At 46.9% G+C, this 14,325-nt stretch overlaps 1 protein-coding gene across 2 annotated transcripts in view; it reads right to left on the bottom strand.

The window, feature by feature from the left end:
- BRIP1 (BRCA1 interacting DNA helicase 1) overlaps positions 1 to 14,325 on the bottom strand; it is a 103,128-nt gene that overhangs the window by 12,303 nt on the left and 76,500 nt on the right. For both annotated transcript variants that reach the window (XM_087925082.1, XM_087925079.1), the window contains exons 17-18: positions 7,070 to 7,182; positions 5,555 to 5,637 (exon numbers count right to left, since the gene is read on the bottom strand). In XM_087925082.1, coding sequence (XP_087781208.1) covers positions 5,555 to 5,637; positions 7,070 to 7,182 — 196 coding nt within the window. The remainder of the gene's footprint in view (positions 1 to 5,554; positions 5,638 to 7,069; positions 7,183 to 14,325) is intronic.

A 14,325-nucleotide genomic window follows, 5' to 3' on the forward strand; every position in this document is an offset into this window, starting at 1 on the left:
GGGGAGACATGATAGTGGTCTTCCAATATTTGAGGGGCTGCCATAGAGAGGAGGAAGGGGTCAAGCTATTTTCCAAAGCACCCAAAGGCCAGACAAGGAATAATGGATGGAAACTGAACAAGGAGACATTTAACCTGGAAATAAGGAGAAATTTTCCGACAGGGAGAACAATCAACCAATGGAACAGCTTGCCCTCGGAAGTTGTGGGAGCGCCTTTACTTGGACTTTCAAGAAGAGATTGGATTGCCATTTGTCAGAAATGGTGTAGGGTCTCCGGCTTGGGCGGGGGGTTGGACTAGATGACCAAAAGGTCCCTTCCCACTCTGATTATCTGTTATCTTATCTGATAAAACGAGGGCCCAGATTCTTGGGGGGCAATACTGCTGACTCTGTAAACCACTTAGAGAGGGCTGTAAAGCGGTATATAAGTCTAGCTGCTATTGCTGTTTTACAACCTTTTTTTGCCACAATTGTTAAGCAAATCACTGCAGTTGTTCCATGAATCATGCAGTCATTATAAGCGAATCTGGCTTCCCTCGTTGACTTGGGGTTTATCGGAAGCCAGCCGGGAAGTTTATACAAGATCAAATGACCCGCGGGACAGTGCAACTGTCATAAGTACATGCCAAATGCCGTGTGTCCAAATTTTGATCACCTGATCATGGGGAAACTGGTCATAGATGCAAAGTAATTTTTTTTTCCAGTGCTGTTCCCTAAACGAATGCTTATAAGTCTAGAACTTCCTATACGATACGGCGAATCCTGGAGGTGTATTCTGAAAAAACTAAAGCCCCTCTTCTGACAACCTGCCAGAACAGCAGGATAAAATAAAATTTAAAAAAAAAACAGAAATAATTACACAATACTCCCATCGGCCAAAAATTTAGCGTGAAAATTAGGGGGTCGGGATCAATGTCCTTGTGTACACTGAGTGTGCCTGTACGTGTGCACAGACATGCACGCACAAGCCAAAGGAGAGGGGAGGGCAACGCACGACATTCCACACGTGGGCTTACAATTCCCATATTATTATTTTTCCCCCCCGGTCGTTGGCCACACTGGATGAGTTACTGGGGAGTTGGAAGATCCACAATCCTGGGATGGCTACGGGTTCTCTGCACCTGTAAAACCAGGGACTAGCCATCGATACCTTCTAAAGCTTCTTAGGTTTCCTTTTGAATGTAATTAATTCATAAATATTTAGTGCCTTTCCTGATTTAATGAGCCTTGTTTTGACAAAGGAAGAGCTTAAGTGGAAAAAGAAATACTGTTATAGCAAATACCAAATTGGGAAGGGAAAAAAAAACAAAAGAAAAGAATACCCCACCCACCTTTGATTGCATCTAAAATTACTGTGAAAGATTTTAAATGAGAGCCACTGTCATCCTTTCATGTTATTACGCCCTTCCGTGACAGGGCCCGAACGGTTCATATGATGGAAATGGAGTGCCCCCTACTGTCAAGAATTGATGAAAGCAGTGTGGGCTTTATCCCAATTCTATAAAATGGCTAAGGAAGACCAAATAAAAGAATCAAGATTACAGAATTAGTCCAGTTCTGGCCAGTTGAAAGTAGCCTTTTCTGCATTGCATTTAAGCTACTGAAGATGTTCTGATTTTAAGCTTAAATTTGGCTGCTCCCTTAAAAGCATGTTTATAACTATATGCCTATTACTTCATGTATCCTGGTGTATTTATCGTCTCCCGAGTGTTATACCTTAAACAGAAATACCCATTTGTAAATGGTAATGTTTAAAAACTGTAAACATTTGGGTGAAAATGGCTTGCGCTCTTTTAATCAATAAAATGAATACGGAATTGACAAAAAGAAAAAAAAAAGTTAAGAGAATAGAAAATAAATGGGCTAGAAGGGAACTTGGAGGTCTTCTAGTCCAACCCTGTTTGAATAGGAGACCCTATATACCATTTCAGACAAATGACTGCCCAGTCTCTTCTTAAAAACTTCCAGTGTTGGAGCATTCACAATTTCTGGAGGCAAGTCGCTCCACGGATTAATTGTTCTCACTGTCATGAAATTTCTCCTTAGTTCTAGGTTGATTCCAGTGGTGGGATTCAACTTTTTTTTACTATCGGTTCTGTGGCTTGGTGGGCCTGGCGTGGCTTGGTAGGTGTGGCAGGGGAAGGATACTGCAAAATCCCCATTCCCTCCCCACCCCACTAACCTGCTTTCCAGCTCTGCTCTCCTGTTCTCCCACCCCACTAACCTGCTTTCCAGCTCTGCTCTCCTGTTCTCCCACCCCACTAACCTGCTTTCCTGCTCTGCTCTCCTGTTCTCCCACCCCACTAACCTGCTTTCCAGCTCTGTTCTCCTGTTCTCCCACCCCACTAACCTGCTTTCCAGCTCTGCTCTCCTGTTCTCCCACCCCACTAACCTGCTTTCCAGCTCTGTTCTCCTGTTCTCCCACTCCCACTAACCTGCTTTCCAGCTCTGCTCTCCTGTTCTCCCACCCCACTAACCTGCTTTCCAGCTCTGCTCTCCTGTTCTCCCACCCCACTAACCTGCTTTCCAGCTCTGCTCTCCTGTTCTCCCATCCACTAACCTGCTTTCCAGCTCTGCTCTCCTGTTCTCCCACCCCACTAACCTGCTTTCCAGCTCTGCTCTCCTGTTCTCCCACTCCCACTAACCTGCTTTCCAGCTCTGTTCTCCTGTTCTCCCACCCCACTAACCTGCTTTCCAGCTCTGCTCTCCTGTTCTCCCATCCACTAACCTGCTTTCCAGCTCTGTTCTCCTGTTCTCCCACCCCACTAACCTGCTTTCCAGCTCTGCTCTCCTGTTCTCCCACTCCCACTAACCTGCTTTCCAGCTCTGTTCTCCTGTTCTCCCACCCCACTAACCTGCTTTCCAGCTCTGCTCTCCTGTTCTCCCACCCCACTAACCTGCTTTCCAGCTCTGTTCTCCTGTTCTCCCACCCCACTAACCTGCTTTCCAGCTCTGCTCTCCTGTTCTCCCACCCCACTAACCTGCTTTCCAGCTCTGCTCTCCTGTTCTCCCACCCCACTAACCTGCTTTCCAGCTCTGCTCTCCTGTTCTCCCACCCCACTAACCTGCTTTCCAGCTCTGCTCTCCTGTTCTCCCACCCCACTAACCTGCTTTCCAGCTCTGTTCTCCTGTTCTCCCACCCCACTAACCTGCTTTCCAGCTCTGTTCTCCTGTTCTCCCGCCCCCACTAACCTGCTTTCCAGCTCTGTTCTCCTGTTCTCCCACCCCACTAACCTGCTTTCCAGCTCTGTTCTCCTGTTCTCCCACCCCACTAACCTGCTTTCCAGCTCTGCTCTCCCGTTCTCCCACCCCACTAACCTGCTTTCCAGCTCTGTTCTCCTGTTCTCCCGCCCCACTAACCTGCTTTCCAGCTCTGTTCTCCTGTTCTCCCGCCCACTAACCTGCTTTCCAGCTCTGTTCTCCGCTTCTCCCACCCCACTAACCTGCTTTCCAGCTCTGCTCTCCCGTTCTCCCACCCCACTAACCTGCTTTCCAGCTCTGTTCTCCTGTTCTCCCGCCCCACTAACCTGCTTTCCAGCTCTGTTCTCCTGTTCTCCCGCCCCACTAACCTGCTTTCCAGCTCTGTTCTCCTGTTCTCCCGCCCCACTAACCTGCTTTCCAGCTCTGTTCTCCTGTTCTCCCACCCCACCAACCTGCTTTCCAGCTCTGTTCTCCTGTTCTCCCGCCCCACTAACCTGCTTTCCAGCTCTGTTCTCCTGTTCTCCCGCCCACTAACCTGCTTTCCAGCTCTGTTCTCCTGTTCTCCCGCCCCACTAACCTGCTTTCCAGCTCTGTTCTCCTGTTCTCCCACCCCACCAACCTGCTTTCCAGCTCTGTTCTCCTGTTCTCCCACTCCACTAACCTGCTTTCCAGCTCTGCTCTCCTGTTCTCCCACCCCACTAACCTGCTTTCCAGCTCTGTTCTCCTGTTCTCCCACTCCCACTAACCTGCTTTCCTGCTCTGCTCTCCTGTTCTCCCACCCCACTAACCTGCTTTCCGGCTCTGTTCTCCTGTTCTCCCACCCCACTAACCTGCTTTCCAGCTCTGCTCTCCTGTTCTCCCACTCCCACTAACCTGCTTTCCAGCTCTGCTCTCCTGTTCTCCCACCCCACTAACCTGCTTTCCAGCTCTGTTCTCCTGTTCTCCCACCCCACTAACCTGCTTTCCAGCTCTGCTCTCCTGTTCTCCCACCCCACTAACCTGCTTTCCAGCTCTGCTCTCCTGTTCTCCCACCCCACTAACCTGCTTTCCAGCTCTGCTCTCCTGTTCTCCCACCCCACTAACCTGCTTTCCAGCTCTGTTCTCCTGTTCTCCCACCCCACTAACCTGCTTTCCAGCTCTGCTCTCCTGTTCTCCCACTCCCACTAACCTGCTTTCCAGCTCTGTTCTCCTGTTCTCCCACCCCACTAACCTGCTTTCCAGCTCTGCTCTCCTGTTCTCCCACTCCCACTAACCTGCTTTCCAGCTCTGTTCTCCTGTTCTCCCACCCCACTAACCTGCTTTCCAGCTCTGCCTCCTGTTCTCCCACCCCATTAACCTGCTTTCCAGCTCTGTTCTCCTGTTCTCCCACCCCACTAACCTGCTTTCCAGCTCTGTTCTCCTGTTCTCCCACCCCACTAACCTGCTTTCCAGCTCTGCTCTCCTGTTCTCCCACCCCACTAACCTGCTTTCCAGCTCTGTTCTCCTGTTCTCCCACTCCCACTAACCTGCTTTCCTGCTCTGCTCTCCTGTTCTCCCACCCCACTAACCTGCTTTCCGGCTCTGTTCTCCTGTTCTCCCACCCCACTAACCTGCTTTCCAGCTCTGCTCTCCTGTTCTCCAACCCCACTAACCTGCTTTCCAGCTCTGTTCTCCTGTTCTCCTGCAGGGCAACCAAAGGAGACCCAGCAGATCAGCTGGGACTCAATGGGAGGCAGAGAATAGATGGGGGCGGGGCCAGTCAGAGGTGGGATTGGCCGGTTCTCCAAACTGCTCAAAATTTCCACTACCGGTTCTCCAGAACTGGCCAGAACCTGCTAAATCCCACCTCTGGTTGATTCTCTCCTTGATTAGCTACCATCTATTTTTTCTTGTCCTGCCTTCGGGGGTTTTGGAGAATAGGTTATCCTCCTCTTCTCTGTGACAGGCCTCCCAAATCTTGGAAGATTGCTATTCAGTCACCCCTAGTTTCTTCTCTTTGTTAGACTAGACCAGGGGTGTCAAACTCAAGGTCCATGGCCTGCATCCATCCCACAGGATGCTTAGATCTGGCCCACCCTGGAAACAGTGAAGGACCGGCTCACGGTGCCTCTGCCAGTGAAAACGGAGCTTGGGAGGGCCACATCTGGACCTCCCGGGCTTCGTTTTCTGCTGCAACGGCTTCCTGCAGCCCTCTGCCAGCGTAAACGGAGCTCGGGAGGGCCGAGACATAGTCTCAGTGTGCCCCAGAGTGAAAAATATCTGCCTCTATCTAGGATCTCACAGCCTCCAGATGGTGAGCGAAAGCTCCGCCTCTAGGCTGACCGCACCACTGCGCCTTGCCAACACGTCTCCCTCGAATTATCAGACGTCTTACCGGCTGTGTATTTATTGGGGCTCTTTCTAAAACGGTCGTCGACTAAAATAAGTGCTCCCCAATCGCTTCGGTGGCGAATGCATCTGGAACAGAAGAACACATCATCAAAAAAAAAAACCAAAACCCCTCCACGATCAGCTTTTCTTAAAACTTTCAGGAAAGGAAGAGAATCGGATGTCCCAAAGGAGTTTGTTTGTTTTTTCAAGAGGCAACTGGACTTTGTGGATTTTCTTTTTAAGACGTTTCGCTTCTCCTCCAAGAAGCTTCTTCAGCTCTGACCGGATGGTGGGGAACGGAAGGATTTTATATTCCTTGCAGACAGCTGGTCATTTGCATCCTTTTTAGAGAGTCGTTGAGGCCACTTGGAGGTTTGTCTCTGTCCTCAGGGTCACCTGAGTGGTGCAAATGGGTGTGGAGCCTTCTTAGAGCTTCCTGAAAGGATTGTGTTGTATACTGGAGATAGATGACATTATATCCCTCTCTCTCTGTTGACAAAGAGGGGTGTTGAATTTTGACATAGATGGCCTCTTTGACCCCTCTTTTAAACCAGGCCCTGAGGGCACAGATCCTTCCAGGTACCCTCAACGACTCGCTAAAATGAATGCAAAGGACCAGCTGTCTTCAAGGAATGTAATTCCTTCCATTCCCCACCGTCCAGTCAGAGCTGAAAAAGCTTCTTGGATGAGAAGTGAAACGTCTTCAAGGAAAAAAACCCAAGAAAGTCCAGTTGCCTCTCGAAAAAGCACCTTTGGTACAACTGTGATCTGGATGACTGAGAATCTCCACAGACAAGAGAATCGGACACTGGCTTCGGGTCTGGTTTCAGATGCCGATAGTCCTCAACTTACAACCTGCAACCAAAGTTATAATAGCACTGAAAAAAGCGACTTAGGACCATTTTCAAACTTACGACTGTTGCAGCATCCCCGTGGTCACATGATCAAAATTGGAAAGCTTCGCAACTAATTCGTATTTAAGGTTGACTCAGCCTTCCATACTTCCGAGGTGGGTAGAACGATTGCTGAGGCAAGATGCTGACTCTGTAAAACCGCTTAGAGAGGGCTGCAAAGCACTATGAAGCGGTATATAAGTCTAAAGTGCTATTGCTCTTGCAGGCCAACTCTGCCCACTGTCAGCAGTTCGATCCTGACCCGCTCAAGGTTGACTCAGCCTTCCATCCTTCCAAGGTCGGTTAAAATGAGGGCACAGATTGTTGGGGGCAACAGGCTGACTCTGTAAACCACTTAAAGAGTGCTGCAAAGCGGTATATAAGTCTTAAGTACTATTGCTCTTTTACAGCCCTATTTTGGCCACAATTGTTAAGCGAATCAATGCAGTTGTTCAGTGAGTCATGCAAAACACCACAGAGTGGTATATAAGTCTAAGTGCTATTGCTAAAACCAAAGTTCTAAAATGATAGCAGTGTTTGCTTTAAGGAATGGTCAGCAGAGCTCAAAGAAAGACTTTGAGGATGGAGAGCCAAAGGAATAACATTCACTGAATAGTTTCGCTCACCTGCCGAGGGCTTGGTTCAGAGCTCTGTAGGCCTGGATTTCATACCATTGGCTTCCTGTCAGAAGTCCCCTGGCTTTTGAGTGTTGATCGTTGTATTTCCTTTTCAGTTCCACCTGGAGAAATTACAGTAAAGTTCTCTGCAAAGGATTGATCGTAACAGAATTCATTTTTTCCCAGCAATACCTGAAAATGGAGAAAAATGGCACCTCCCTGATGGCAATCCATCTTGGTTGGACTAAATTACAGGTAGTTCTCGACTTACGCCCAGGGGTGGGATTCTACAGGTTCGCACCTATTCGCTAGAACCGGTTGTTAACATTCTAAGCAGTTCGGAGAATTGGTTGTTAGAAGAAATTACTGGACTAATCCTGTAAGGAAGGCAGGAAGGAAACATTCTGGGGTTGCTTACAGAAACTGCCTCTCCATTAACCCTTATTACATTCTTGGCAGGACTAGACTTTCTGTCTCAGGAACTTCTCTGGAGTTTTTTCCCCTCTCCTTTGTTGGTACTTTGCTTGTGTGGAGTGACCATTCAAAGTTACAATGGCACTGACAAAAGTGACTTATGGCCATTTTTCACACTTACAACTATTGCAGCATCCCCAGTCACGAGAGGCCAGGTGAGGAGATGTGTCCCTCGATGTGAGTGATGTTGAGTTAGACACGCCCAGCCAGTCACATGGCCACCAAGCCACACCCATCAACTAAGCCATGCCCACAGAACCGGTTGTTAAAAAAATTGAATCCCACTCCTGCTTATAACCATTCATTTACTGAGCATTCGAAGTTATGAAGCTGCTGAAAATAAGAGACCCGAGACCAGTCAAGGCACTGATGAGTATTGTAGCATCGCCCGGTCACATGACCAAAATGTGGTTGCTTAGCAACAGGCATGTATTTATTTTATTCATTAAACCAATGTATAGAGGCGGTTCTCAGTACATGACCACAAATGAGTCCAAAATTTCGGCTGCTAAGCAAGACAATTACCTAAGTGAGTTTTTGTTGTGGTTAGCCAGCAGCAGGTGTGGACGGCTGTGGAGAGCAAGGACTCAGTTGAGGGGCCAAGACCTAAATTAGGGAGTGGACTGCTGCCTTCATAGATTGTGGGAGCTGTTAGCAGCGATGAGGAGGTACCCGAGGAACCTGTGCCAAGTGTGTGCAGGGTTGCTTGCAGGAAAGAGGAGCTGCAACAGCACGGGTGACTCGGGAGTAAGGCTGCAAAGTAATGGCCCCTCCTTCAAGAAGATAAAAGCCAGCTGTGAATCGGACGTTCTTTGCAGGAAGCAAAGACGTTTTGAAACTCCAGCCTCATGGACATTGCAGTATCTCAAGCTGGTATTTGAAGACTCTTGTGTTATAAAATATTTCTTATCTGTTATTCTTGGCAACCTCGCACAGTTTTGGTGAGGCTCATGCTTATCAAAGTGAATTAGTTTGCAGCAGCCTTTTAACCAGGGATTCGTAAGAATCATTAAAAGGTTTCTGTTCCCTTTGGTTTGTGTTTGTTTTATTGGAAAAGGATTTGGGTCAGAACAGTCTTGCTCCATTTTACAAGCTTTCTTGCCTCCGTTGTTTAGTGAATCACCAAAGTTGTTAAATTAGTCACACGGTTGTTAAGTGAATCTGGCTTCCCCATTGACTTAGCTTATCGGAAAGTTGCAAAAAGGGAATTATGTCCATTACAGCATTCCCACGGTCACGTGATTTACATTCAGATGCTTGACAACTGACTCCCATTTATGATGGTTTGCAGTTCCCAGGGTCATATGATCACCATGGGGAAGCCAGATTCACTTAACACCTGGATCGCTAATTTAACAACTGCAGTCATTCACTTAACAAATGCGGCAAGAAAAATCATAGAACGGGGCAAAACTCCCTTCACAAATTTCTCATTTTAACAACATACATTTTGGTCTCAATTGTGGTCGTACGTTGAGGGCTACCTGTTTACACGTGTGCCATGTGAGCAGGGCACATACAATTCAATGGCCTTCTTCGTACCCTCACTTCGTACAGGGCACCGAATTGTATGCGCACAGGGTGTGTTCAGTTGTGGGCTTAGAACAAGTCACTTGTGTGTTTTTTTAAATTTCTGCTGAGAAATTTTTCACGGACTGGAATTTTCCATTTTAGTAGCAATTCCTTAATAGCAAAAAAAAAAGAAAAAAGAAGAGGAGGGGGGCGGTTTGAGTGCAACAAATGGTAATTTAGAAAATGAGCTTATTTTATCGTGCAAACCTGTTGTTTTGAAAGGGAAGGCACCCAGCCACACAATGGAAGGTTAATTTCACTGCTCTTTTATTCGGTATTAACCTTTTAAAACTGACAACTGAAAGGACATGCTTCAAGAGAGAACACAGTCGACTCCTAACAGCTTCTGACAAGTAACTTTCAACTCTCGTTTAGGTAAAAGAGTCTTTTCTTTTCATGTTATTTTATGTGCCCGTGCCCTTTAAAACAACCTGTCAAATTCACAAATTCAAACTTCACAGGCAGAAAATAAATTCAGTTTGATCTCCTAGATCTAATATTGGGTTCTGTCACTCAGAATTTATGAACTCGGGCAAAAGGTTTTTCTTTTCCTCACAACTATGTTTGAAGTTTGTGGAGGGAACCTTTTCGTTTTATTTTATTATATTTTTTTTTATTGATCAGGTCGAGGTACCTCATCTAGAATAAGCCCAGAATAGATGGTGAACCAATTCTAATTCTGAATCCAATATAAAAATCTGCAAATCTTTCTATTTTGGCGATCAACAATGCATTGGTAAAACAATATATCCAGATACAGGCAGTTGAGTTACAATCATTTGTTTAGTGACCATTGATTTACAATTATTTGTTTAGTGACCACTGAGTTACAAATCATTTGTTTAGTGACTGCTGTAGCATGCCAACCAACACACGATCAGTATTTGGACGCGTGGGTATTGTAGAATCCCGGGGTCCTCGGATCACCATTTGCAACCTTCTCAGCTGGCTTCCAGCAAGCAAAATCAATGGGGAAATCTGGATTCACTTAGAACCACGGTTCACTTAACAACTGTGTCACACTTCCAAGTAATAGACCCATAGCAAGCGAAACTCCGAGGCAGGTAGATCCCTCAAAAGAACAGGTTTATGGGATATATTGTATTGGCACAGATCGGGAGAAAACTGATTCATCTAACCAGGATTCCTTCCACGTGTGGTTTTATTTTTAAATCTTCTCCGAGGGATGAACTAGGTTGCTAGTGCTTTTAGTGTCTGCCGGCAGGGGACATGAAGATTTTTGAGCCACAAACTCTAGTGCAGTGAGGGCGGTGGTGGGGAACCCACAACTGCAAAATCTCAGCCGCCACCCAACAGTGATGGAGGTTTGCCTGAGCTCTTCGGAGGGCAAGAGCAGATAACAGAAAACAGATAATCAGAGTTGGAAGGGACCTTATAGGTCATCTAGTCCAACCCCTTGCCCAAACGGGAGACCCTACACCATTTCTGACAAATGGCAGTCCAATCTCTTCTTGAAAGCCTCCAATGATGAAGCTCCCACAACTTCCGAGGGCAACTTCTGTTCCATGGGTGGATTGTTCTCACTGTCAGAAAATTTCTCCTTATTTCTAGGTTGAATCTCTCCTTGATCAGTTTCCATCCGTTATTCCTTGTCTGGCCTTCGGGTGCCTTGGAGAATAGCTTGACCCCTTCGTCTCTGTGGCAGCCCCTCAAATATTGGAAGGCTCCTCCTTCCCTGCTCCTTCTCTTCCCTAGACTGGCCATGCCCAGTTCCTGCAACCGTTCTTCGTATGTTTTAGTCTCGTGTCCCCTCATCATCCTGGTTGCTCTTCTCTGTACTTTATTTCTAGAGTCTCAACAGGTTAGGAAGTCAGTTTAATGCTCCGGCATCCATTTCACCGAATCTCATTTCAACGATCGGACATCCTCTGGACCTGACAGGACGCATATGTGGGGAAGGCAGGCTCTCCGCTGGCCAGCGGGCCCGCCATCACGCCGTTTTAACCACGGGCTTGATGGGGATTAGCGAAAATGTCAAAAGACAGCAGCCCTTCCTGGCTACCTGTTCAGCCTTGAAAACATACTCCTAGCTATCGGGCGCAGTTGAAAGACAAAGAGATTCAGTGGGAGCGGCAGAAAGCCCGTGGCAAGCCACGTCGTCGTCTTGTCGCTGTCAGAGAGATGAAGCTTTGATCTATCTGGGAGGTCAGGGATACCTCCAATTGAGAGGCAGCCTCTTAATGGGCCCGTTTCCTGGAAGGCTGTGTTGGGCGGGCCTCGCCTGCTTTCCTCTCTCCCTTCCCCTCTCCCCCTCTTCATTCCCACAGCCTTCTGCCTGCTCTTCTAGCCCTGGTTGCATTTTGACGGAAAGGCGGAAGAGGAAGGAAGGAAAAGAGGAAAGAAGGAAAGGAAGAGGGGAAAGGGAAAGAAGGAGGGAAGATAAAAAATGGAACAGAAGGTGGGGAAGGAAGGAAGGGAGGGAGGGAGGAGGGAGGGAGGGAGGAAGGAAGGAAGGAAGGAAGGAAGGAAGGAAGGAAGGAAGGAAGGAAGGAAGGAAGGAAAAGGAAGGGGGAAAGAAAGGATGGAAGGGAGCAAGAGAGGAAAGAAGGAAAAAATGAGAAAATGAAGGAAGGAGAAAAGAGAGAGGGAGCAAAAACGAGGAAACAAGGAAAGGAAGAAGGAAAAGGCAGGATGGAAGAAGGAAAGGTGAAGGAAGGAAACAGAAAAATGGGAGGGAGGGAGGGAGCAAGCAAGAGAGGAAGGAAAAATGAAAAAGGAAGAAAGAAAGGAGAAAAGAGGGCGGGAGGGAAAGAGGAAAGAAAGAGGTTAAAAAAGGATGGAAGGAGGAAAGACCAAAGAAGGAAAGAGAAAAGTGGAAGGGAGGGAGGGAGGAAGGAAGAAAGGAAAAAATGAAAAACAAAGGAAGGAGAAAGGAGGGAGGGAGGGAGGAAGGAAGGAAAGAAGGAAGGGAGGGTTGTAAACCATTTTTGCCCTTCGCTTCTTGGACAATGAACATAAATGACACACCTCCTTTTCTGCGGATATTGTGCACAAAAAGATCCGCTGTGCCAAGGGGAAGGAGAGAGGGTTCAGGTCGATATTTCAAAATCCAAAGGAAAACGGGGAATCTGGAAGCGAACGTTCCACCCACAGAAGATTTTCTGGGCTAAAAGATTGCATTCCCAACAAGAGACCACAAGTTGGGGGAAGGATGCCTTGCGGCTTTTATGTGGCTTACGGCTTTCAACCCAATCGGCTACGATGGCTTCAATCCAATCAGCACTTCAGTGGTTGACTTTGGGCCGGTCTCTTCAACCCAACCCCGAGAACAAGACAAGGGCAAACCCCTTCTAGAAGAAACATTATCCCAAAACCTGCAACAACCTGTTCCAGGCTCTCCCCAAGATTCAAGACTGACTCCAAGATAGATGGAAACACACACACACACACACACACACACACACACACACGCACAGAACTTAATGGCTCAGTTAATTGTGTGATTCCTAAGGGATTGCAAGATATCAAATTAATCCCAAAGCTCCTGGGATAATTCTTGGATTTTAACCATTTATTTATTAGATTTTTATTACTTGATAAAAGTAACTTGAGGCAGCAAACATATATACAACCTCTTCCTATTTTCCCCACAATAACTTTGTGAGATGGGTTGGGATGAAAGGAAGGAACTGACTTTGAGTCACCCAGCCGGCTTCCATGCCTAAGGTGGGACTAGAACTCACTGTCTCCTGGTGATTGGCCCAAAGTCACCCAACTGGCTTTCATGTCTAAGGCAGGACGACAATTCCCAGTCTTCTGGTGATTGGTCCAAAGTCATCCAGCCAACTTACATGTGTAAGGCAGGACTAGAACTCCCAGTGTCTTGGTGATTGGCCCAAAGTCACCCAGCCAACTTACATGTGTAAGGCAGGACTAGAACTCACTGTCTCCTGGTGATTGGCCCAAAGTCACCCAACTGGCTTTCATGCTAAGATGGGGCTAGAATTCCCTATCTCCTGACGATTGACTATAAGTCACTGAGCTGGCTTTCATGTCTAAGACAGGACGACAATTCCCAGTCTCCTGGTGATTGGTCCAAAGTCACCCAGCCAGCTTACATATGTAAGGCAGGACTAGAACTCCCAGTGTCTTGGTGACTGGCCCAAAGTCACTAGCCGGCTTTTATGTCTAATGTGGGACTAGAATTCCCAGTCTCCTAGTGATTCACCCAAAGTCACCCAACTGGTTGTCATGCCTAAGGCAGGACTAGAATTCACTGTCTCCTAATTTTTAGGCCAGCACTTTAATCCCTACACCAAACTGGCTCTCTTGAACTGAATTGATTTATTTAAACAATAGTTCTTTCTGTTGTTATTTTGCTTTAAAAAAAAATCATCCTCCCAATTAAAAAAACTAAATAAAAATGAAAATTTATGGGTAACCAAGGATATCATATTGAGCACGTAGACATCCTAGAGATGTTTTCGTCTAAATTCTGGAAGCTGGTCAAGGCAGGCAGTGACCGCAATTGAACTCCAAATTTCTGTTGCTGAGTGAGACAGTTGTTAAGCGAGTTCTGCCCCGTTTTGCCACCTTTTTGCCATTAAACGAATCACCGTGGTTGTTAAGCTAGTAACACAGTTGTTGAGTGAACCTGGCTTCCCTGTTGACTTTGCCTGTCAAAAGATCACCAAAGAAAATCACACGGTCCTGGGATCCTGCAACCCGTTGTAAATACATGCCCATTGCCAAGCGGCCGCATTTTGATCACGCGACCGCGGGGAAAGGCCGCCATTGTCGTAAGTGTGAAAAGGATCGGTCTCTTTTTTTTTCTAAGCGTCATTGTAACTTCTAATGGTCACTAAGTGAACGGTTGCAAGTTGAGGATTACTAGTGGTTCAGATTATAAAAACGCAGTGTACTTTGAACTAACAATTCTGTGCATTCAGAAGAAAGGAAATGTTTATTCTCTCTCTCTCTCTCTTTCTCTCTCCCTCCCTCCTTCCCTCTCCCCCCCTCCCTCTTTCTGTCTCTCTCTCCCTCTTTCTCTGCCTATCCTACTTGAGCACGGGGTTGGACAAGAAGACCTCAGCTCTGTTACTCTCATTCTGTTATTATTTCAATATAGAAATGATGGATTTCTGAAAGTCCATAGCACGGGGCACTCTAAAACGATTACAGTGCCCTGCTATAAACAAAATGTTAACACTGGCCTGGCACTGTTTCATTACCCAAGTGATAAGGCCTTTTAGGAACAA

This window comes from Pseudonaja textilis, chromosome 1, assembly GCF_049901715.1.
Source record: "Pseudonaja textilis isolate UNSWEBS1 chromosome 1, rPseTex1.2, whole genome shotgun sequence".
NCBI lineage: Eukaryota > Metazoa > Chordata > Lepidosauria > Squamata > Elapidae > Pseudonaja > Pseudonaja textilis.